This window comes from Mauremys mutica, chromosome 3 (genome assembly GCF_020497125.1).
Source record: "Mauremys mutica isolate MM-2020 ecotype Southern chromosome 3, ASM2049712v1, whole genome shotgun sequence".
Lineage (NCBI taxonomy): Eukaryota > Metazoa > Chordata > Testudines > Geoemydidae > Mauremys > Mauremys mutica.
This window is the reverse complement of record NC_059074.1, coordinates 144,566,729-144,591,820: the sequence shown is the minus strand read 5'-3', so window position 1 is coordinate 144,591,820 and position 25,092 is coordinate 144,566,729. Positions and strand designations below refer to the sequence as shown.

At 37.5% G+C, this 25,092-nt stretch overlaps 1 protein-coding gene across 3 annotated transcripts in view; it reads right to left on the bottom strand.

Moving 5' to 3' along the window:
* Positions 1 to 3,940: 3,940 nt before the first annotated feature.
* FEZ2 (fasciculation and elongation protein zeta 2) overlaps positions 3,941 to 25,092 on the bottom strand; it is a 44,424-nt gene continuing 23,272 nt past the window's right edge. For 2 of the 3 annotated variants that reach the window (XM_045011828.1, XM_045011829.1), the window contains exons 6-8: positions 18,712 to 18,787; positions 13,849 to 13,914; positions 3,941 to 5,685 (exon numbers count right to left, since the gene is read on the bottom strand). In XM_045011828.1, coding sequence (XP_044867763.1) covers positions 5,669 to 5,685; positions 13,849 to 13,914; positions 18,712 to 18,787 — 159 coding nt within the window. In that variant the 3' untranslated portion in view covers positions 3,941 to 5,668. The remainder of the gene's footprint in view (positions 5,686 to 13,848; positions 13,915 to 18,711; positions 18,788 to 25,092) is intronic. The other variant, XR_006578506.1, reaches the window with a different exon arrangement.

Genomic DNA, 25,092 nt, shown 5'->3' with positions numbered 1-25,092 from the left:
ACAAAGCGTTTGCAAACAATACTTTATGCTTTCTTGGCTTTAGAAGAGACATATTAAGAAATGGGATAAATTAACAACCTGTCTGTGCAAAAACCATCTTTAACACTTCTTGTTCAGTATTAGATCTGCTTTATGGAATCTCCCGAGAGTCCATTAATATCTATTACATTTGTTTGGAAAGATCTTGAGAACTACAATGGGTAATGAATAAGGAGTAATGTCTCAACTCCTGATATTAACCCAGATCTTTTAATTTCAGGGTTTCTCCTAAGCTTTTGAAAAAAGCGCCTTCAGTTTACACAGGCCCCTTGAGATAAAGTAATACAAATAAATCTGACTCAGATCCATGCCTCTCTCCAGTTTTATTTTTTAACTTGTGGTACTTTGTGATGGAAATTTTGAAAGACTTCAAGAATGTGCATCTGAATTTATGGACAGACATTTATGAAGCTCTAGACTCTTGTGCAAAGTATTAAACATACAAATTAGGACCAATGTCCAAAATATGAAATTCACCCAAGTCCACTAAGGTTAAGACTGACCCAACATCCAATACAATCCACCTTCTCAGAAAAAGCCTGGCAGAAAAAGAGGTGAGCTTTGCAGAGTGACCTGATGATCAACAAATCTGGGCTCTGGTGGATCAATGGGAACAACACATTTCAAAGTTGAGACTATTTCACTAAAAAAACCACTGCCTTAAGTCCCATCCTGACAGAATTAGAGGGATGTTAGGTTAAAGTGCTTCAGTGGATTTTTAAAAGCAGCAAAGAATCCTGTGGCACCTTATAGACTAACAGACGTTTTGCAGCATGAGCTTTCGTGGGTGAATACCCACTTCTTCGGATGCAAGAAGATCCAGACTAACACGGCTACCCCTCTGATCAGTGGATTTTAGCTGTCATAGCTGAAGTCCTAGTTGGAGAGGCAGTTCCAGAGTTACCTATGACCTACACCATTTTAGGGCTTTATAAATTAAAAACATCTTAAAATAATGTGGAAATTAATAGGAAGCTAGTGTTGATTGATTATCAACACAGGTGTGAAGTGCTCTGCACTGTTGCCAAGCACACAAGCTGCCACATTCTGCACTAGCTGTAATTTCCGGGTGGTATTAAAGCATGTAGGATGTTGAGGTAACACAATCTGGAGGTGACAAAGGCATGAATTACGGTGGTGACATCCCAAAGAAAAGGTCACAACTTCCTGACCTAGCATAGATGATACAAAATATTCTTGGCCACTACTAGAAACAGCTGAGGATCCAGTAAGACCAACAGCCCTTCAGTAGAAGAGAGCTGATATCATTGTTGATGTTTTACTGGTAGTTTGCCCCAGCCAATGAGCATGCTTCCTATCTGGACTGAATCTCAACTAGTTTGCCCTCATTCCAGCCAGCCAGTGGGTAAATCTATAAAATGAACCATCTGAATTCCATGAAATGGGGGGGAGGAGGGGGAGAAATGTATATCAGCTTTCTTTGGTGAACATCGATTTTTGGTGATTTAATACCATTTAGTTTTTTAAGACGTCTTGCTCCCAGATCTGTCTCAAATTAAAAATGCTTAGTAGGGGCCTATCCTTATGAGTTCAGGGAATCCTGAAATTGTCAGCAACTGCTCTCCGACGTCACTCTCTCAGTGCTCTGGAAATATCCAAGAGCTAGGGAATTCTGGCTCTTTGAAAAAGCACAAGACACAGTATTGCTCCAAGGCCCAACTGCACAGAGAGCCTTAAGTGCGTAAAAGTTACAGAAAAAAGTTACTTGCAGGCTGCAAATTTATTCGCTGGTTTGGGTGCACATTCAGGGGCGGCTCCAGGTCCCAGCACGCCAAGCGCGTGCTTGGGGCGGCAAGCTGTGAGGGGCGCTCTGCTGGTCGCCACGAGGGCGGCAGGCAGGCTGCCTTTGGTGGCTTGCCTGCGGAGTCCGAAGGACCGAAGCCGCGGGACCAGCGGACCCTCCGCAGGCAAGCCGCCGAAGGCAGCCTGCCTACCGTGCTTGGGGCGGCAAAATGCCTAGAGCCGCCCCTGTGCACATTACCCATTTTCAGCTTTTGTTGCTCAGTGCCAGGCTTTTATAGGCGAGGTTTACACAGAATACTTACACAGGGACAAACATGGCTACAAAAACACTGCATACAGAATACTTTAAAAATTCAATTAAGTCTGGTAGGGCAGACTTAAAAAGTTCAATTTTTGTCATTGAACTTAACCACAGCTAAGGACATTTTTAGGAGGTTCAGACTACATAGTATATTTTGGTATATCTTTTGCACTTTTTTGGCAATGTCTGTTTTCCTATAGTGTTAAATTCTAAGACTATTATTTCAATTTTTCCCCCAAATGCTTTTCTGATTTTTCCGCTACCTGTGTTCCATTTCTTTTCTCCTCTTCTCCCATGTTCCTAGCACCTTTCATTTCCTGTTCTGCCTCCATTCTCCCTAACTTAGCTAATCTTCCACCTACCCTGATTATCTATCATCTCTTACCTCCCTTGCCCACCCCAGGAGTAGGAGTACACAGGGAAACTTGAGAGCATTTGTTTCTTTTACCTATTTAAACAGGGAAAACGCTCATGGGGACATTTCTTTCCTCATTCCTAACTCAGCAGAGGGCCAGGGAATGATCAAGCCATGGGGAAACCTCTCCCCTTTTGTAGTAAAGGAGACAGGTAGAGTACTGTGGTTCTCTGCATCTCCCTTTCTCATCCAAGAAGAAAGACGGTAACTCAGGAGACACCTCTGTCCCTGCCTTTCCAGCTTAAAGTCCTCTTCGCTTCCCCCACTCATAGGGCTTGATCCTGCAACCACTGACTTCAGTGGTTCAGTATCAGGCACACACATCTCTGTCCTGTCTCCCAATATTGTACTCACCAAAACAAGTCCAGTAGTTGCAATCCCCAGAATCATTACTATATTAAATAGTCACCTCAATTCTCAGACAAATAACTTCATTAAAGTTTCAGTTGCTACAATAAATAAAGAAAACAATACAAAAATATCAAAATATTAGTTAAAAAAGCCTACAGTGTAATTTAGCTAAGTGTCCCAAAGAAATGTTAGAAATAGGATACTCTGCAATCACTTGGCATCACAAATGGCAAAGTGATGGGTACAGTGGAAAATTCCATAAGCCTCCCCCAAAACTAAAACTATTTAAAAAGTATGGAAATAATAATAAATGTACATAGATTTGAACATCCCTACATTACATACAAATCTACACATTTGCTTTGAGGGAAATTTTGCCTGCACCTGAATGTTGATGAATAACGTGCAGGGAGCATACTGAAAGATCTACCTGGCACCTTGACTCCAATTCATTGGATTTCATGCCTTTCAGACTGATGAGGCAATGTGGAACTTGAGTCTGAACTGTATGTGAAAATTCAGCTCTACCAAAAATTACAACTCCCAGTAGGACCACCATTCAATTCGACTGTTTTTGAGAACTTCTTCCTTGAAAACAGCAGCACTGTCCTGGAGTTGGTCTCACTGAATGCACAGAGGAATGCCAAGCACTAATGGGTTCTATCCTGCAAGATGCTGAGCACTCTGACCCTGATCCACTTATGCCTGTGTAACTTTAAGTAACTTTAACATAAGTAGTCCCACAGAAATCAGTATCTTAAGTTCTTTGCTGGATCAAGGCCAGAATGCTCAATACCCTGCAGGATTGAACCTTATTGTCAGGCATTCATTTTAGGACTAGACAGCACCAGGAAGTACCTTTGAATAGACCTGGCTTGGAGATAAATAATGGTTCTGATCATGTTTGAAGTCATTGATCTGTTGTTTCTCAGTTTCTATACTGAAATAATGGAATAGGATTATTTCTTAGTTGAAAACTAGAAGACAATAGGTTGAAATGAAACATTCTACAGAAAAACAACACATTCAGCAAAAAACCACAAGGAATGCCATGTTGAATTCACAACATATCAGCAGAGGAAACAATATTTTTCTTTATAGAGGAACTATTAAAGAAAAAGAATAATACAGGCAAGACTCTCTTCACAGAAACGTAACCATTTAAGCAGATCAGAAGGAGCATCTCATTGACAGGTGAAATAATACTTAGCCATTATCCTGCTCAAGCAGATTGTCCACTGCTGACCAAGCGGTGTAATGGCTATTGATTCTGAGTTCTGAATATTCTGAAAAAAAAAATAAAATAAAAAAAAAAAGACAGGCACAACGGACACATAATACTGAAGTTCAATTATAATACTGTAACTGAATCTAGAGGGAAAACTGCATTACTGAGTGCCATGTTCATAATTAATGTGCTCTGCTAATCAAGTGGAAGAACTCATATAGTATCTGCTACTAATAAGCAGATTCTTAAAAGTATTACATTATGAAAATTATTCTAGAACAGATTCTTCATCACTAAGATTTTAAGATAAAGGAACAGAAGAAAATTCTTGAGAAAAATTTTTGATTATAAGCTCTTTGGGATTGTATCTGCCTATGTATTTGTACCATGGCTGGCTCTGGGGGCTGCTATAGTATAAATATATAACAAATATGGAATCAAACCTAAAAACAGTTACTTTCTTTCTATTGGCATTTACTTCTCTTTTCACACCACTGGACTTGCTCTAAGACTAGCAAAGATATTTAATATGATTTATAAAATATGTTCCCATCAATGACATCTAGGTACAGGTCTAACATCATGACAGACAGGGAGTTACAAGAGCCAGATCTGTAGGATGCCTTATAAGTACATGGTAATGAAAGTTTCAACATAACAGTCTTGGAAATGAGAATGACCATTTCTCAAACACTACACATAATTTAAAGGACACTGAGCATCTTAAAATATTTGTTTACATACTGCAGCCTATAAAATATTATCCAAATATTTACCATAAGTACTAAAATGATAGCAGTAATGAGGGAACATACCAGGTCTCAACAGACAATTATTAAAAACTGAACCAATAGAAAATAAGAGTGAAGAATTATCATCTAATATTTTGAAGTTTATGTAAATCAGGTAGCAAGTAAAGGGAGCAGAGACACTGATTCTTCCTCCTGAAGAGCATTAGAACATTTGTTCAATGTCTGAACAATACAGTATTATAGTTTTAATCTGAGTTACTGCTTTTTAAAAAAAAAAAAAAGTGTTCAGTGCCAGTTTCCACTATCACTGTTTTGGAGTGTCCACTGAAGAACTTCAATGGAATTCTTCAGTGCAGGCTTGGCTATGATCCCTTTTGCAAGTTTGATATAAGAACAGAGGTTTTTTTTTTGTTTGTTTTTTTGTTTTTTTACTGCAGATTAGTTAAAATTATAGGCTTATTTTATTTACAGTATTTAAAGTTTAGTTTTCTTTCCCCAACAATGAAATATGTGGGAGGGATTACTATATTACACAACGTAAAACAGATTTTAAAAAGCCAAACCAAAGCTTGTGAGTAAAACTGTACAATGTTTGTTCTATGCTCAAGCACATTGCACCATCAAATGAAAAGCGTGTAAGTTCTATCATCATGCCCAAAAGGCCTACTGTATGATCCAAAAACCCAAACAGACATGGAAAGTAAATACATACAGATTTAGATACAGTGCCAAATGGAAAGAAAATACTATGAACTATCTCTGGAAAGTTTCTTGTCACAGGAAGGAGCCTGGGTACTTCTGAAGTAAAGCAGCACTTTTCATGTCGGACACAGAACTGCAAAAGAACCACAAATATACAGGCATAAACCTCATTGAACACAGTGTGCATAAACACATTGCAGGGTACAGTAAACAAACATGAAGAATGACATCTTCTATACTCTAAAAGCAGTGAATAAAATCTAGAATTGAAATAGATAATTAAACTGCAACCCTCTTCCCAAAAGAAAACTTTATGACAAAAAATGCTATCACTAACTAATATTACACAGAAATGAGTTAACTAAAGATCATGTCTTAAATAATGGTGTTTTTACACTTTACATTTAACAAGCTTTCTATCCTGAGGAATTAACTATAATTTCATGGAACATTCAAGAAAAAGTGCAAGTGCTACCATGCAGTGAAATATTAAAATATGTATTGAAAATTTCAGATGACAATTCTAAGCTTGATGTGTGTACCCTGTGGATCATGTAAAGTGGGAAGACAAAGACATGTCCTTCACATGTTTCTCATTCCTGTTTCGCATCTAAAAGAGACAAACCTCAGAGAAATCCAGCTTTCAAACCAATGCTAGCACAACACAAAAGCAAACAAAGAAGTCAGGTTGTAACAAAGAAACACAAAAATTTTAAATAATAAAGACAAGAAAAAAAACACCCTTATTATCAGAAACATGTTTACAATTTAAAAATAAAAACACTGACAGTTACATTTTTGCCTTTTAATTTAAAACAAAAATTCAGTTTCAGCCCTTATTGGTAACTTAAAAGATCAGGTGCGGGATAAAAGAAACAAGTTCAAAGATGGGAAAACATACGACTTCCACAATCTAAATAGTCGGGGGTCGGAAGAATAATTAAAAACTATTTAATTTGACAGAAAGACAAATACACACATTTTCTTCCATTTTACTTGGCGGTATGTGTAGCAATATTTTTCTTGAACTACCTTCATAACCACTATTTTTTCATTTATGAGCAACGAGGCAAGAATACTCAGATTAGTTACAAGTTTTAAGCCAGTCAGTTTGTGTTACTGTAAGAATGGAAGATTTTAAAAAGGAGCTTACTCTGGTAAAGTGTTCATATGAACTTTAATAAAGTAATTTTTCAAATAAGAAAGTATTATCTAAACTTATAAATGTCTTTGTGTCAAGAATAAGGAAATCTAATTGGCTTTCACAGATGAGTTTATCACAATGGTAATATATAATGTATGCAAAAAACCTACTGTAATGTATTGTTAAGGCTAGAGATTTAATTTAACAAATCAAAAGATTCAAGCTATAGGTATCTATTTAGGGTTTTTTACATGTGGCCATCAGCAAATGTATCTTTGGCCCTTTGTATTTATATATTTCAACCATGTCTATATATAATCATGCCACACAATAATGAAAAATTCTACATACTATATTCTTACCAATTACAGAAAAGTTTTATTCCTTTGTGTATAATGATGTAATATTTACTGAATAGCATCCCGTTATGTGATCATGCAATGAAATTATAGTATTGTAATGCATACTGTGTATGCAAGTAGGCAGAGTGAAGGCTGCTGTGAGACTATTAAAGGGACATGATTAACTTAATCATACTTATCTGAACATTTTGTACCTACTATTATTGTAAGTAACACCTAAGAACACTCGCTAGCCGAAATTACAGAAAATACATTCATCTCTGCTCTGCAGTTTGCACAAAGTGCTGTAAAATGCACAAACTAAAATGTTATTTTCATTATTTCCCCTGCTTTTGTTGATCTTTCACATGATAATATGAGAAGAATTTTTTTAAAAGAAAAATATGATTGTAAAACCACTAAAATTGGGAGATTAACTGTGGAGAAGGTATAGCACCCAAAAATACTTTTAACTCATTATTTGAAATTTCCAATTTCAAACTGATGGTATACTTTTATTTAACTGAAAATTTTAAAATCTTGGCCTTGATTCATTAATATAGATTTTTCCTGACACTAAACACATCCCTCTCCTTCAGATCACTAACATCTCACACTTCTGCTTCCTCCATCCTGGCTTGGGATTGAAACATGGCTATTATGGTTTTCAAGTGCCAATCATATTCACAACACTTGCACAACACCTTCAAAAGACAAGCCTGGGAGCTTAAATTCATAACTTTGCTACACACTGAAAATCATGGACTTAATAAAGACATTGTATTTATGGCTTATTAGAACAATCTGTAACCCACTAAAACCACCTCTTTTGTTTTATGATTGCAGAGGTGTTAACTGGCCACTTCTCTTACAATGTGTGTTAACTACATGTGCTAAACAATCTGTTCCACCTTGCATTTAGCAGTTACATTTTGGGTATGTCTACACTGCAATTAGACAACCATGCCTGGCCCATGCCAGCTGACTTGGGTTTGCAGGGCTAGGGCTAAGGGCCTATTTACTGTGATGCAGATGTGTGGGCTCAGGCTGGAGCCCAAGCTCTGGGATCCTCCCACCTCACAGGATCTTAGACTCTGGGGTCCAGTCCAAGCCTGGACTTCTACACCACAATTAAACAGCCCCTTAGCTTGAGACCCACAAGCCTGAGTCAGCTGGCATGGCCCAGCTGTGGGTATCTATTGTATCTATCAGTGTATTGCAGGGCAGATATACCTTAAGAGTGTCTTTCCCAGACCTGAAGAAGAGCTCTGTGTAAGCTTGAAAGCTTGTCTCTTTCACGAACAGAAAATGATCCAAAAGAATATATTACTTCACCCACCTTGTTTCTCAATCATATTCAGAAAGATTTAAACACATCTGGAATGCAGCCTAAACAATGTCTGCTTGAATTTCACATTAGTAAGTATTTCTATTTTAGATCTAAAAATCATACATTGACCCATATCTTGCTGGGTAATGAATTACAAGGTACTAAATATAAATCACTAAGCCTCTTTCATTACCAGTAACATAAGGATGGAAACAATGGTGAATTGTCACAAAGACAAACAAAAGGATTTTAGACCGCATCAAAAATAGTATGAACAAAACAAGAGAAATAATTATTCCATTGTGCAATACCATGAAAAGACCCTGTCTGGAACTGCGGGTCCAGTTTTGGCAACTTGCCTCTGAAGTGTTACACATTTTAGAGAGGATCCGAAGAACTACTACCTAACTGATCACTGGAATGAGGATAAGCTGAAGTCATATTTTTAAAGTAATTTTATTTTTAATATTCGTTTTAAAGACTTCTTTGAATGGCAAACGCAATGCAAAGTATTTTGATTCCAATCACAGAAATTCACTAAATTATCCTCCCCCCACCCCCGCATAATGTGATGCCTCACTGGAAACAGCCCCAAGTTGACTGGCCTTTTTAGCTATTTTACTGCATTACATATTCACATCTAGTTTGTCCTAGGTCTCTTTTGGCATTGGTACCTTTGAGGATCTTCCCTTCCACTCACTTAGATGCTTTACCTGGCCTTTTTACCAGTTAGAGCTCAATTTATTAATTCCTCCCTTTATTTCATACCTTTTATAGCCTTTCTGCTTTACTAGTTCTCACAACACCTAATTTAGTACCAACTTCCAATTTATTATTTATCATCTATAGTGTCTAGAGGTCCTATCCAAGATCAGGTCCTATTGTACTAAGTGTTGTACACATACACAATCAGATAGAGTACCCGTCCTGAAGACCTCACAGTTTATTTAGACAAGACAGGCAAAGGGGGAGAAGAGAAACAAAGGCATAGAAAAGAGAAGTGACCTGGCCCTAGGTCACACAGAAGATCAGCAGCAGAGCTGGCAACAGAACTCAGGTCGCCAAAGTCCTTGCCCAGTGTCACAGGCAATAGACTAAGCTGTCTTTCCCAATTCATTAGCATGTTGTTCTACCCACTCAACCATACCAGTAATGAAGCTATTAAAGATGAAACAATACAATAAGTTCAACAAGACCCTACCAGACATTCCAACTCATCACAGTAGTTATTACCTGCGTTTAGTCCTCCACAAAGTAGATAATCAACATCAGTACTCGAGCATATTTGAGAGAACTTGACACTTTGTATAAAAAATGCTTTAACGAAATCCAGTGAATCTCTATTAAGCTCAACTAATTTTTTGATTCTATCAAAAAAGCAATCACATTTGGCAAGATTTGTTGCTTAGTATTCCATTTACCTATAGATGAACACAGATCTCTCTCTCTCTGTTTGTTCCATTATACCACTATGTACTGAAAATGGCAATTGCAAGAATTGTTATAATATTTTTATTTTCTCCTCCAATCCTTAGTTCTAAACAACTTCTCAACAATAACTTCCAGAGCTTTCTCATGTTATCTAATTCCCTTAATATGCATATTAGCCAGATGTGCTGGCCTGAATATTCTCGTATTTTTTAAGTATTCCCTTCTGTGCATTTTATCATGAGTGAAAATTGTGCCTTGATATAAGGGTTCACTGAAGATGATAGCCACTTAATAAAGACTTTTAGAAGAGAACTATTTTTCAGCTTGAGAAACAGTATTCAGGACTAGAAAAAACTCAGCTAATTATATTGACAAGATTCAGTATTATCAAGACTTCACACAGAGCTGCACAATGTGCCATTATCACAAAACAACCCTGTCCACTCTTTTAGGGAAAGTAGAAGTCCCTACCGAAACAAAAAAGAGTCATTTGATTTTAACATACTTCAATAACTTTCATGATGAAATTAACACTTATTTTTTTCTGTACTTAATATTTCTTGACTCAACCTTAACAGCAAGTAATCTGTCTTGTATTTATCAAAATAGCTAAGACTAGAATCAATTATAGGAAATCAGGTCAGTTATCCCTAAACACACATCTATGCTTCTAGAAAGTGGCATGCTGCCCCAAAATCCTCACTGTTGTTCTAGTCTTGATCAAGATATCCTCAACATTTCCAATGAAGAGAGACTACCTTCAAAAAAGCAGGTAAAACATTTTACCCTGAAATTCAGGGATGAAGTTGAAATTCGTATACAAGAATGGTTAATGAATGATAGCAGCAAATGGCTCCAAGGCACTGCAACATCAAAGCCTGCCTGAACAGATTGTTTAAAAAGATCTAATCCTCCATTAATAATCCTTTGAAAGAACTGTCTACATGCCAGATAACAGACTAAAGTCTGAGAACATTTTGGGTATGTTTATATTGCACTTGGAGATGTGATTGCAGCTCATACAGACATACCCAAGACAGCTTGAGTACCAAACAGCAGTGAAGCCATGGCTGCATGGGTTAGCCACCCAGGTACGCAGCCTGGCTCTCTGGCAGGCTTGTACTCAAGTTGGCTAGCCCATTTCGCAGCTTGTGCTGCTGCAGCTTCACTGTTGGTACCAAGCTAACTAGATTGAACCTAGCTCAGGTATGTCTACGCATGTCCTCACTGTTCACCTGTAGTGGACTGTTCTCTTCATTCTGCTCTGACCCCTTCCACTCATTTTGAGTGAACCGCTTGCTATTCCCCATCAGTCATGAGTCCAGGCTGGAAGAGTAGTCTTGTATGAGAACAGGCAATTTAAATTTAACAGAAGATGTTCCAATCTGTAATTTTCCCCATTCTTGTATACAGTTTTTATATGTTTATGGTCATTTATGGTCTGAAGCACTGGAAGAGTTTCAGCTGGGGCTGTGATGCACTTCCCAGGATTATATAAGAGGATGAGTGAAGATACCAAAAAATCAGAGTCATCAGCTGCTTTGGTGGCCCTGTGGGTGCAGTTAACCCATTAGTCATGTCTCCAGATTAGGAGAATGTGTGTGTAAAATGTGCCCATTCTGATTAGTATTTAATTACTAAAAATTATGACTACGTTTTAAACATCCAAGCATCTTTCAAAATAGACAAATTATTTTCTTTCCCTAAGAAATACAAATACTAAGTAATTTATTTCTTTCTATGCAGGGTTACTAAGATGAAAAATAAACTTCAATAGTATCACTAGAATTTTTTCAGCTTAATTGTTTTGCCTGTCACATGAGAAAAAACACTTAATTAGACGTTCTAGACAAAAAAGCAGCTTCTGCTATTTACTCTATATGAGCTAAAGCAAGGCTAGAGAATTCAGACAAGACATAGATATTCTAGAAAGATTGTGAAGTCAAAATGTTACGCATTTGATAAAAGCTCCTGGCTTTATTTTAAGATGAAAGGAAAATCAAACACAGACTGAATTCAACCATCCTGCAAAAGTCATCTGTTTGATTGGATTTTTGGAAAGGACAGAACAAAAAAGATGTGGAAAGAGTGTTTGTAGGTGACTAGCTAGCAGTGTTCTTGTTATAATGATTATTTTAATACTGCTGGGCTTTTTTGTAATATTAAATTGTGCGTTAGGGGGCCTAGCACATTTCACAGCCATCTTTTATTTTCATTTAAATTGAAATAAAGTCAGCATATTGAGTAAATTTATTGATAACTATAAACTGTGAGGATTTGTAAATACTTGTGAGGTCTGAGCAATCAAAATTATGAGCAGGAAATACAAGAATCAGCTTAGAAAAATACAACCAACTAGGTATGAAGAGAATAAATCAAGTGATATTTTATTTGAAAACAGATACTTGGAAAACAGTAACACTAAAAATCAAGGACAGCAAGTTAGAGATGAATGTGCAGTGTATGATCTGGCAACAAACAATGGTAATGCAATTTTGGACTGCATACAAAGAGGCATCACATCATGGAGCAGGGACACAGCAATTCCACTTACACACTATGGTCTAGATCCTACAAAAACTTATGCCTATGCTTAATTTTAAGCATTGAAGTAAATGAGACTACTCTTATGTACATGCTTAAAAGTAAACACACGTGTTTACATGTGCATAAGTGAGAGAAGGAAGCAAGACTGTGCCTGAATTATCACATTCTGTTCTGGGCATCTTAATACCACAAAGATGCAGACAAATTGGAGGGAGTTTAAGAGAAAACACCAAAATAAGTAACAAAGGGATTAATTTATGGAGAGAGATTAATTACACTAAACATGCATTGTATAGTTTAGTTCAAAATAAAGTGGAGCATGATAACTAAGGGAGAGAAATGATTTAAAATGAAATAACCAGTAGTGATGGAATGAACTAAGAATGCAATTTCAGGTGAAATGTCTAGAATCCTTATGATTATCTCTATTAGATTGTGGAACTGTTTTTCAAGGTAAATGATGATCCCCATTGCCTGACACACTGAAAATCAGACAATGTATAGCACTGGAAAATATACAGTAGGTACAATCAAACCTTTTAATTTTAAATAGAAACTGTCAGAATAAAAAAAAATATCCAAGGACGTTGTCTGTGGAAGATAGCCACATATGGATCTATTAGCCAGAATGGGCAGGGATACTTCAGAGCATGGTTTTTTATCCCTAGCCTCTGTTTGCCAGAAGCTGGGAATGGGCAACAGGGGATGGATCACTTGATGATTACAGCAGCATGGGGCTCTGCAGCATGGGGCATGGATCACTTGCTGGAGGATTCTCTGCAGCTTGAGGTCTTCAAACCACAATTTGAAGACTTCAATAACTCAGACATAGGTTAGGGGTTTGTTATAGAAGTGGATGGGTGAGATTCTGTGGCCTGCTTTGTGCAGGAGGTCAGACTAGATGATCATAATGGTCCCTTCTGACCTTAAAGTCTATGAGTCTATTATCTGTTCTATTCATTCCCTCTGAAGCACCTGGCATTGGCCACTGTCAGGAGATAGGATACTGGGCTAGATGGATCATTGGTCTGACCCAGTATGGCTGTTCTTATATTTACTAGTGACCAGAAGGAAAATTTCAAATTTATACAAGTCTACAAGCCTTGTATCAGCAATGTGCATTATTTCCACAGATTATTTAAGTAGTTCATTGTTTCAGAAAAACCTGTCTAATACATTTTGAACTATTCATATTTTACTTTTATACTAGATCTTAAATGATTTGGTTTTGATACTATGATGTCCTATGGCGATCTTGTAATGTGCTTTAGACCATCACAAAAGAAATTACAGTCACAATGTTTTATTTATGGTGTGACATGCTTAGGGGCTTCTGGGCACATAAAATAAAATTAAAGCATAGTTTGACTAGAAGAAGATAACAGACCTATTAATTCATGAATGCCACAAGAACAGCATTTGAAAATATATATTTAATATACCTCATATTAACTTAAAATAAAAGATCTCAGCTAATGCATGTATACTAACAGGCATACTCACCCTTTAAAATGTAGTCTGTTAATAAGCTTGGCACTTTCTCGCTGTCCTCTTTCATAGCATAAAGAACTGAAAAGCATGGGAGGGGAAGGGTGGATGAGAAAAAGCAATAATTCAGATCATTAGTCTTAAATTAAAGATGTTACTCGAATAAGCACACTGAAGATACTTTAACTACTCATCTAGATATTGCATCCATATCAATTAGAAAATATGTAATTGGAATACTGAAAAAATGAATGGCAGACACATGGGGGCTGCTCCATACCCCTTTCATATGCATAATTCTAACTTAAATCTATAGTGTATGCACATAAGAGCCAGGGAATTGGGTCAAGGAGTACTGTATAAGATGACTCTTTTTAAAAACCACACTGAATTTTTAATAGCTTTTTTTCTTTAACATGATTGATCATATCAGACGTAGGTGTTTTTGTTTGTCATGTATTTCAATGCACTTTTATTATAAAATTCAATATAAACAGTAAAGAAAACACAAAAACATGGTACTAACATTTCTCATTCCACTTAGCAGCTATCAGTGTTGTTTTGGAGTTTTAAACCAAGATCTTTACAATGGGGAAAACTTTCTAACAGGATATTGAAATTGTAAATCCTTTAATGTTTCAGTATTTTTTCATGTTATTCCCCCTAGCACTGGGTTTTAGTAGGCCAAATTTACTTTCAGTTGTGCAGCTACAGAAGTTCTGTAAGTTTCACCAGGTTACGTATTATTCTGTATTATTTCACCCTGAGATATGGCTAGAGAAATAACTGTGTCATTGCACTCCCACTTCACCTTTCCCCATCTACTGGAGAAGAATCTGTGACTCCATTCACAGCAATTAAGCATTTAGGAAACAAGGTGGAAGACAAGAGCATACTGACATTCCTAGAATGTGGTGGTTCTCTTCTCTGACAGTCTTTAGACATGAAAAGATCCCTGTAGGGGCACATGCTAAAATTGAACTATCCCAGCTAATAACTTAATTAGGGTTGGAGCCATCAGGAAGGAAGAGAAAATTCTGTCAACTGATTTTTCCAACCACAGTCCAGGGAGGATAGCAAACACCTGACTGCATTTGGAACTGATTTTGACAGAATTCTTTACTAACAATACCATTTATAAGACACATTTTATAAACAAGTATGGACAATTTTGAGACAAGCTTTCTGCAGAGGGTAAACATTCAGATTTGCATATGGACAAGATGTGGAGTTGGAATAAAGAATCTGTAGTTATGGTTGTGAACACTCCGCTTGCCCAAAAAAGGGAAAGTCTTCAAAATATTTAGTAAAAAAACCCCTAAGATGAAGCCACAAGTTTTTGATATAAAGAAGTAGAAAGGGTGAATGGTTGTAAAAATCAAACTATAGTTGAGGGTAAAAGGTAGAGAGAGTTGACCAAGAGGGTGAAAGTAAGCAAAAAAAGAATGCCTACAATTTCAAATTCCATAGTAAAGACAGGGGAGAAATTTTCAACGACACAAATAGCAGTTAATATCAATGGGAAGTTAGATGCCTAACTACTCTTTGTCCCTTTGAAAAATTTCCTGATCCAAAGTCTACATACCAACACCATGAATTAGGTCGGAAACTGCCTGTTTGCTATGTGGTCTGTGTGTTTCAGAGTAACACATCATAATATTAAATATAAGAAATTAAAGTCTGACCTTTTCTTTGCATATATAAAGACAAACTCCCATCTTTCACAGCCTCCCATGTGGCAAAACCTGACATAGCAGAATCTTTGCCAAATCAAGATATTTTAATTTATTAATTTTTTAAATGATGTACTTAAATATATTGGCATTCAAATGCTGTCTTTGTGGTTTCCATTTACTCAAAATATTCAGTTAAAAGTTAAATAGTCTGACAGATTAATTTCAATGGTATTAGCTAATCCCTTAACAATATTAGAAAGCAAAACATTACTGTGAAGATCCTACGTTTAATTTAATAATACTGAAAGTCAACTCTTATATAAGAACTATTTCAGCAATCAGGATTTCACGTAGTGTTTTACAGCTGGTGGCAGTTATTACAAGAAGGAACTCCTGGAATGTGAAAGAAATTCATATCTACAAGGATTTAATTTATGCAGACTGAATAAGCATAACACTACTTAAGTACTGAAAATGTTAGAAAAACTTTTGCAGGCTCCTACCATCCAAGAGGATGCTATATTTATTTCTGAAAATATTTCAGATCTCTTGGGAACATTCATATGGTTTGAGGAATGCAAAGTGCTTTCTCACTCAGGTTGTGCAAAAATTTCACTCTGTATAAGCTGGCTAACAGTGTTAGCTGTCGATAATGATAGCTAATAATTAGTGAGACATGAATTCTAAAAAAAACCAGTATTTGAAAAGAAAATAATACTGAAAAGCCGGACAACTACCATGAACCACAGTAGACTAAACAACCTATTGGCAAAAGGACTCAATTTAGTTAACTTGCCAACTGTAGAACTTTTTTTGCAAGCATTTAGAGTTGGATCTGAAAAAGATCAAACTATTAATGAGAAGTTTCTACTTTTACATGCAATGCTTGTTTTATGTTTTGAAACAGGCAGCTGTGAGGTTTATAACACAGAATACAGAAAAGACATTTCCATTGCTGGTCCATGGAGCAGTGGAACTTTAACTATAGGAAAAACCTCTGTTAACTGCCCTGGCTTACTTATGCTTGTCTGTTGCTCCATATTCAACTAAAGAATGTTGAGAAGTATATCCCTCTGTAAGTGTTCTCAACACGAGAGGAATGAAAGAATCAGAAGCACAGCATTTACCGACTAGCAGCATTTAATAAGCTCCAGAATGCTCATGGGAGAATCTGAATACCATATGACTATTCCAGAATACTATATTTATCTTTATGTTGAAATATTCAGCGTTCGTAGCTTTAAATAACAAGTTCAATATTTGCTTCACAATTGCACAAGCAAGAAGTAAGCCAGGAAATCTGCTACTGAGGGCATGTCTACACTAGAAACATACATTGACCCACGTTAGGTTAAACTTTCAACCATCACAGTAATTACCATAGTGGTTAATGCCCTTTTGTTGGTGGTGCGTGTCCTCACCAGGAATGCCTCCACCGATTTAAGAGGGAGAGTATGGGAGTCTAAGAATCTGGGCCTCTCAGCTCCACATGCAGCTCCCCACTATCGGGAGCCTGGCCACCCCCACACTGGGCACAAGGCTCCCTGGCACCAGGAGCCTGGCTGCCCCCAGGGGACTCGAGGACTTCAGGCACTGAGCTCCCTGATGGGACCCTGACTGCGGCAAGGAGCGGGGAGCCAAGAGCTGGGGAATGCATCCAGGCTCCTGGCAATGGGGAGCCTCCGTGCAGTACTAGGGCTTCCCGAAGGGAGCCGGGCAGGCACAGCCCAGCTCTGAGCGGGAGCCCAGGCAGCAGCTGGGCTGGGACTAAGGAGCCGCAGGGTAGCTGAACTCTGAGCAGGGCAGGCACAGCATGACTGGGAGCCCAGAAGGCAGCTGTGTCTAGTTGGAGCCCCCCACCCACCCTGTGTCAGCCTGGCTTTCTTGTCAATTTCACAGCTCCAGCAAAGAGCCATGAAATTGACACGAATGACAGCCAGCAGCAGATGTAAGTAACTCTGTCTATAGGGACACTGCATTGCCTTAACTACACCAAAATAAGTCCTATGCCTTTCTTGGAAGTGGAGTTATGATGTTGGTGCAGTAGAGCACTTACATCGGCGGGAGCAAGGCTGTAGTGTGTACACTGACATACCTGTAATTAGATATAAGCTGCTCTGCCTCAACCTCTCTCTGTAGTGTAGACCAAACCTGAGTAACAGGATCAGGTTTCAACCAGTCCACAGAAAACACTTACCTCTTTACAGTACACATTTGTATAAATGTTTTGGTTGTTAACTAAAAAAAGTTATTTTGCTGAGACTTTTGGCTTCCCCTCCCCCTTGGCTAATACTGGAATTTTGACATTTTGAACTATGCTTTAGTCATAAGTAAAGGATTATGACCTCATTACAGGATTAAACAGAAAATGAAGTTAACTGTGAGAAAGCGCTAGTTTAAACACAAATCTTAAGTACTAGCCAAGGGAGCATACTGCAGGAAAAGAATGTGTATGTAAGTTACTTTTGTTTAAATGTTCTACTATTTTAAAATTTTGTACGTCTCCTGACAGCAGAAATGCACATACGATCTTACATTTTCAGAAGTGTTTTGTAATTCTGGGTACTCAAACTCAGACACCCTAAAAGGACCTGCTTTTAAGAGGGTGGACACTTCAGACGTTGTGAAAATCAGATCCCATTAGGGTGTCCTAATTTGGACACCCCAAAATAACTGTCACATGAAAAATTAGGCCAAGAAAAGTAGATTTGAAAGTCTCTGAACAGCAATTATTTGACAACTATAATTAAATAGCTCCCCCATCTACTCTCATTCTCATAAGTTCTAGCTTCACTACATAAATGGTTTTCTCAACTCAACACAAATTTTCTGATAAGCCCATTAGTACACATAGCATATTTTGAGGGAGTGGGGAAGCAGCGTTGCCAACATTCATGATATTTGGTATTTTTCTTAGGGCTCTTGCTCCTGAAGTCAAGTCATTACATGAGAATATCAGCTTTTAGTTAAAATAAAAATTTTGTAGCCCTGTCAGTTTCAGAGACAAGCCTGAAAACATGATCCAAGTGCTTTCTAGAGACTCAAAAACCAGAAGACAAACAAGAACCACCCAAAATTTATTATGGCTTAAAAACAGTAATATGATTTTTGGGGGTCTAATTCACGATTTTGAACACTCGTTTTTTGGCAATACTATGTATGGGACATGAGATCAGCATGAGAATTTTAAATATTTACTCACTTTTGGTTAATGTTTGTAGATCTTCAACACAGGGGGGTCCACTTTTCTTCTCATAAGGAATGACTGTTGTTAAGTACTGCCAAATGAAAAACATGATTATTCAGCAATCACTTTGCTAATAATTTAGCCTGCTTGAACTACAAAAATCTTACTTATTTTGTCGAATTACAAGATGTTATCTAATAAGATCAGATATTTTGCAAGAAACAAGTTTCTCTCTCAATGGTCCTAAATCTACCTCTGTCACAAAAGTCGGTTTTTAATTTTGTCATAAATTACATAAACACAAACATGAAGGTGTATTAAACATTTAAGAAAGTAACTGTGCATCATTTAAAGTTTCTTTCTCTAACAAGTTCCTTGTATCCCATGTCATGGATCCTAGTGAGAGTCCTTTCTTGGCCACCCACTAACACTACTGTGAGGGGAATTCAGGCCTCAGTGCCTCAGATCCAAAGGGTGCTTTAAGCTCCTGTAGTCTGAACTGAGTCCAGCCACTGCCCCAATCTCAGGATTCCTTTGCACATGCTCAGGGTGCAGACCTTCTATCTGTCACTACCCTCCGAGTGTCAGAACCCACCGTCCAGCTGCCTAGCCCCTCTGGACATTTCAGACTTCCTAGTATTTAAACATACCCCCTCAGCCAGAACTCAACCCCAAAGGTGTGAAACTTCTGGTTTACAGTTTAAGTCCTTCTGGGGGAACACAATAGTTGTGAAGCAGTCAACACAAATACTTTGTTCAAGCTACTAACTTTATGCTCTTTATGTTTAATCACGTAAAGCACAAGGCAGTACAGATCACACAAAACAATAAAACTTTCTTGTGAAAACCAGGGTCCAGACTCCCCAAGGGGAAAACAGAAGGTTTAAATTAGGGCTGTGAATAATCACAGCTAACTCACGCAATTAAATAAAAAAAGATTAATTGCAGTTTTAATCGCATTGTTAAACAATAGAATACCAATTGAAATGTATTCAATATTTTTGGATGTTTGTCTACATTTTCAAATATATTGATTTCAATTACAACACTATATAAAAAGTGTACACTGCTCACTTTATATTATTTTTTATTACAAATATTTGCACTGTAAAAATGATAAACAAAAGAAACAGTATTTTTCAATTCAACTCATATAAGTATTGTTGTGCAATCTCTTTATCGTGAAAGTGCAACTTACAAATGTAGATTTCTTTTTTATTACATATCTGCATTCAAAAACAAAACAAATCAAAACTTTAGAGCCTACAAGTCCACTCAGTCCTACTTCTTGTTCAGCCAATCGCTAAGACAAACAACTTTGTTTACATTTACGGGAGATAATGCTGCCTGCTTCTTATTCATAATGTCACCTTAAAGTGAGAGCAGGTGTTCTCATGGCACTGTTGTAGTGTATTCACATTGTGAATAAGAAGCAGGCAGCATTATCCCCTGCAAATGTAAACAAACTTGTTTGTCTGAGCGACTGGCTGAACAAGAAGTAGGACTGAGTGGACTTGTAGGCTCTAAAGTTTTGATTTGTTTTGTTTTTGAATGCAGTTATTTTTTGTACATAATTCTACATTTTAAAATTCAACTTTCATGATAAAGAGATTGTACTACAGTACTTGTATTAGGTGAATTGAAAAATACTATTTCTTTTGTTTTTTACAGTGTAAATATTTGTAATAAAAATAAATATGAAGTGAGCACTGTACTGTTATAATTGAAAACAGTACATTTGAAAATGTAGAAAACATCCAAAATATTTAAATAAATGGTATTCAATTATTATTTAACAGTGTGATTAATTATGTGATTAAAATAATATCCTCTCTCCTTGGGACTGCAAGGGAGGGTTTGGACTGGTAGCATTGGTTCAGGACAATAAGTCACAGATACTTCTTGATAGACTGCAGGATAGCACATGCAGGTAGGTATACAACCTTGAGATCCAGGGAACATTAGAATTTGCCCGTCTTCACATCTTGAATAAATTATTTGAGAGACTCTCATTCTACAAACATGAGATACCTAGGAAGGATCGACCCATTTTAAATTAAAAACTGGACACAGTCTCCTTGTTTTGGGGACAGCAAAATAGATCCCAATGAGAATGGGCTGTATCTTTAGGAAATTGTTTAGGGTACCTCAGTTGCTTTTTTGTTGGGCCAATGTGGCACTGTGTAGTAGAATGGAGTTGTTGTAATACAATGGATTTCATATCCATATACAGCAGTATTGTCCAGGACCCCTCTGAAGTTATTTAAGAAAGTATGAAAACAGTTCCTCAACTTTCCCCCAATGTTGGGACTTTATATCCAGACTCTAGAAACTTCAGGTTGACTGGTTAAAATTTGAAGGAACTCTTCTGATAATTGTTACTTCTCCTTTGTCAGTGAAAGACTGTACATTGTTAAGGCCAACTGCTTCTGTAAATGGCTATGCCTCCTTTTTACTGGATTATAGTTTCTAGTCTCCCAGCATCTGCTCCTCTTTGAACGCAAATTCAAGATTCAGCTTGGCATCTCCTGGGACAGAACTTTGCTCTTTGAATCAGCCAAGGACTGTTGACTTTCTCAAAGTCTTACTGAAAGGAAACTGGCCTTTAAAAGGTATGTCTGTTAGCCCGGCTCTGGAAGAAAGAAAACAAACACTACCCACTCTTTTAGCTACATGGCCTCTATCCTAGAGCCATGGTAGTCTCAATAAAGTGGCAGAATCATGTCACATGTGAACTCACATTGAAGACAGCGGTGCTCAGAAATGGGAGTCTTGGTCACTTCACAGTTTTTATCTTTGGCCTTTGGAGATCTGCTAAGCTTCTGTGACCAGTTCACTCTCCCTGGGAAACATATGCTGCATAAATTGACGATTGTAGGGAAAGGCTTAAGGTCACAAAGATGCTATTCAAAGAGACACCTCATTTTTTCTGTCAAGGAAATCCTTGAGATCCACACCTCATTCCACAGTCTGTGCTGTCCTTTTCACTGACCCTGAAAAGGCAGCATCGATTCTTGAGTTCTCAGTAAACATTTCCACATCTGATGTTCTCAGAGGACAGTGAGTTTTAATGCCACACTTTGATCACGTTTCCTGTCTAGAATACACCACTCATTGTCTGTCTTTTCAGTCATGGATGTAGACATGCAGAGCCATATGAAAGGAAGATAGCATAGGATCCCCTGGCACTGGCAAACACTCATTCTATGGCTCCAGGGTACATGCTATCATCCTTAAGATGGTTGGCAGCTCCTCAAATACGAGGATGTCCTAATTTTGAGACTGAAGGTCAGGGACTGACTCATTCACCCTCTTCTCCTTCATCCTTTGCTTGTCCCATTTCTTCATTATTTTTGCTCTTCTACAGACACTGAACCTGGACAACTTTGAACTGCCAAGTCTTATGGGGTGCTTGAGGAGGCTTTTCCTGCCCTTCTTTCGAGTTCTTTTCCGGAACTACTGTCCTCTCTCAGGACTAGGGTCAAGTCTTTGTCTGAAATGGGCAGAACTGAGCCTGCACCCATCCTTTACCCATCTTTCTTATTGTGAGGGTTGGAGCTGCTGCCCTGCAGCTTAGGCCAAGGTGTAGTCTGCGGACTCCCAAGTCTCCTTCTACATCAATGGAGAGTCATACATTGTCAGAGCTCCCTGAGGGAGACCCTTCCTTTCTCACTTTTTTGCATATGAACCGCCCCTACACATTAGGCAATGTTTCACCACAAGATAGATGGCGTATCCATTTTTGTGCATCCTACCACCAAGTGCTTTCTGAAAGGCCTCAACGACATTTATCCTGAAGTGTGAGCTCCTACTCTACCATGGGATTTCAGCTTAGTTCTCCAGGGCATCACCAGATGCCCGTTTGAACCATTAATTACATGCTGTTTCTCCACCTGTCAATGAAGATGGCTTTTCTAGGTGCCATTACATCGGCAAGATGGGTGGGAGAATTAGGGTCCCTCATGGCTGATCCACCCTACACAATATTGTCCAAAGATACACTTACTCTCAGACCACATCCTAAGTTTTTACCTAAGATCACCTCATCATTCCACCTCAACCAACCCATCCACTTACCAACATTCTACACTACAGGTAGTCAGGAATTCACACTACATACCCTCGACGTACACAGGGCCCTGGCATTTTATGCAGACAGAATGAAACCATTTTGCAGGTCCCTGAAATTATTTGTTTCAATCACTGAATGATCAAACGGAGATGCCATATCCAAATGGATTTCGGATTGCATCAAGCTGTGTTATCATCAACATAACCTGCAACCTGCTACGGGGATTTGCACACATTCCACCAGAACAATATCGACTCTGATAGCATTTCTGAACAATGTTCCCGTTACAGACATCTGAAGAGCAGCAACTCCCTGGGCATCTGCCCATACATTTATACAATATTATGCGTTAGAACAGTATGCAACTTCGAATGCACTACTTGGACTCACTATATTATCATCTGCCATGACTTCAGCTCCGAAGCCCCTTCCTTCCATAGGAGAGCACTGCTCTAAAGTCACCTAAAGTGGAGCACCCCCACGGACATCACTCGAAGAAGAAGAGAGGATTACTCACCGTGCGCAGTAACTGAGGTGTCCCCCCCGTGGGTGCTCTACTACCCTTCCTTCTCCCCTCTACTTCGGAGTTTCACAAAATCAAAGGTCTTTGGTATGTTTACATTGCAATCATGGGTTGTGACTGCAGCTCACATAAACTAACCTGAATTAGCTAGATCAAAGCTAGCTCAGGACCTGGAGCAATGAAGCCACAGGTTGGGTAAAACTATAATCCATGTGCCTGGACAGACACAGATGATCAAAGATACAATAGGAGTTTACACATTTAATTCCAACTCCTGCATGTAATTTTATACAGTCTAACTGGTCTTTTCCATCTCTAATTTCTATGATTCAACTATTAACTCCAACACAGATCTAAAAGCTTTTGTCAGCTCAAGTTTGCAAAAGTATCTAATTAAGCCTTAACTAACTTGTGAAAAAGAGTCTGTGTTATGAGAATAAAAGTTCTGGAACAATAAAAGTAATATTGATGGATTAATGTGCTATCAAGAATAAAATTTTCCATATTAGAAACCAGAGCTTAGAGACATCTAGTGGTTCAGTAAGAGGACTCATCAGCTCAGTAAAAATCACAGTTGTTCCACAAGACTGTAGATTTTCATATACAAGAGCCTCATAAATCAGGTAACCAGGAGAAATTGGTTTAATTGCATGTGGATAAAAATTTATGATTAAAAAATGGATTTTTAAATTAAATACATGTTTTAAAATAAATCTATTTAAAATTAAATTTGAAATTACGACAACTGATATTATGATCAATACTTAAATATTATTTTTTAATAGTTTATAGTAAGGAATATGTGTTCATTCCAAAGTTTTAAAGAAAGTCAAACCACTGAATTGAAGGAAGTCAATGGCTAAGCACCTGGAAGAGTTTTTTAAGTGCTAAACCAGCTTTTGACATCATTAACCTCTTCTGCAGGGACAGAGAGAATATTTCCTTAATTTCAGTTTTCCCAATAAGGGCAGTTCATTAATTCATTCAAAGCTGAGAATCTGAATGGGAGTGGAAAAAAAGCAGGAAAACTTGTTTTTCCTCTTCCATTCTATGAATATAAATGAGGTGAGAAGGGTAGATATCTACTAGTTCTAAAATTACGGTGACCAGAAACAATCAGTTCAATTCACTAACCAAAGATAATACTTACTTTGTTTAATAAGTCAATTTAAAATGCAAAACATGTTTTAATAAACTTTTTTCTTATGTATCTAGATTATTTAAAGTAATTCTAACAGTTTTAAAATCCTGTTTTTGTGCATTTTTAAATGAATTCCAATTTCCATCCAAATGCAGATCAAAACAATTAACACGTTAAAAAACAGCCAACCAACTTGTAAATAGTAAATGCATCACTGACAATTGTCTAACATAAAAATGCAAAATTAATAATTTAAATATATGTATGTTAAGCTATATAACTGCTTCAGTGTATAGATAAAGTGAATCCACTTGGTCTGCAAAAAGTACCAAATCTAGTGTAAAGGCTATATTTAATTGCAAATCAACGTGTTTTAAAGGTTACCAAACAATGAAATGTATCTTTCTTTAGGAAAATAACTAAAAAGTACTAATGCAGCACAAGATTACATTATTTAAATCAAAGTTTCCTGTATGCCTCTTTAAATCAAAATTAAAATCACTGATTTAAATCAATCCACCCTGACCTAAATTGTATGAACAGAAAACATGAAACACAAAAGCTAAGCAAGTATGTCTGTAAACCAGATTCAGAAGTGTGGAAACTGATCAGTTAAGTGCATGCAGACAAGAGAAGGATCAACATGAGTCTTGTGCATAT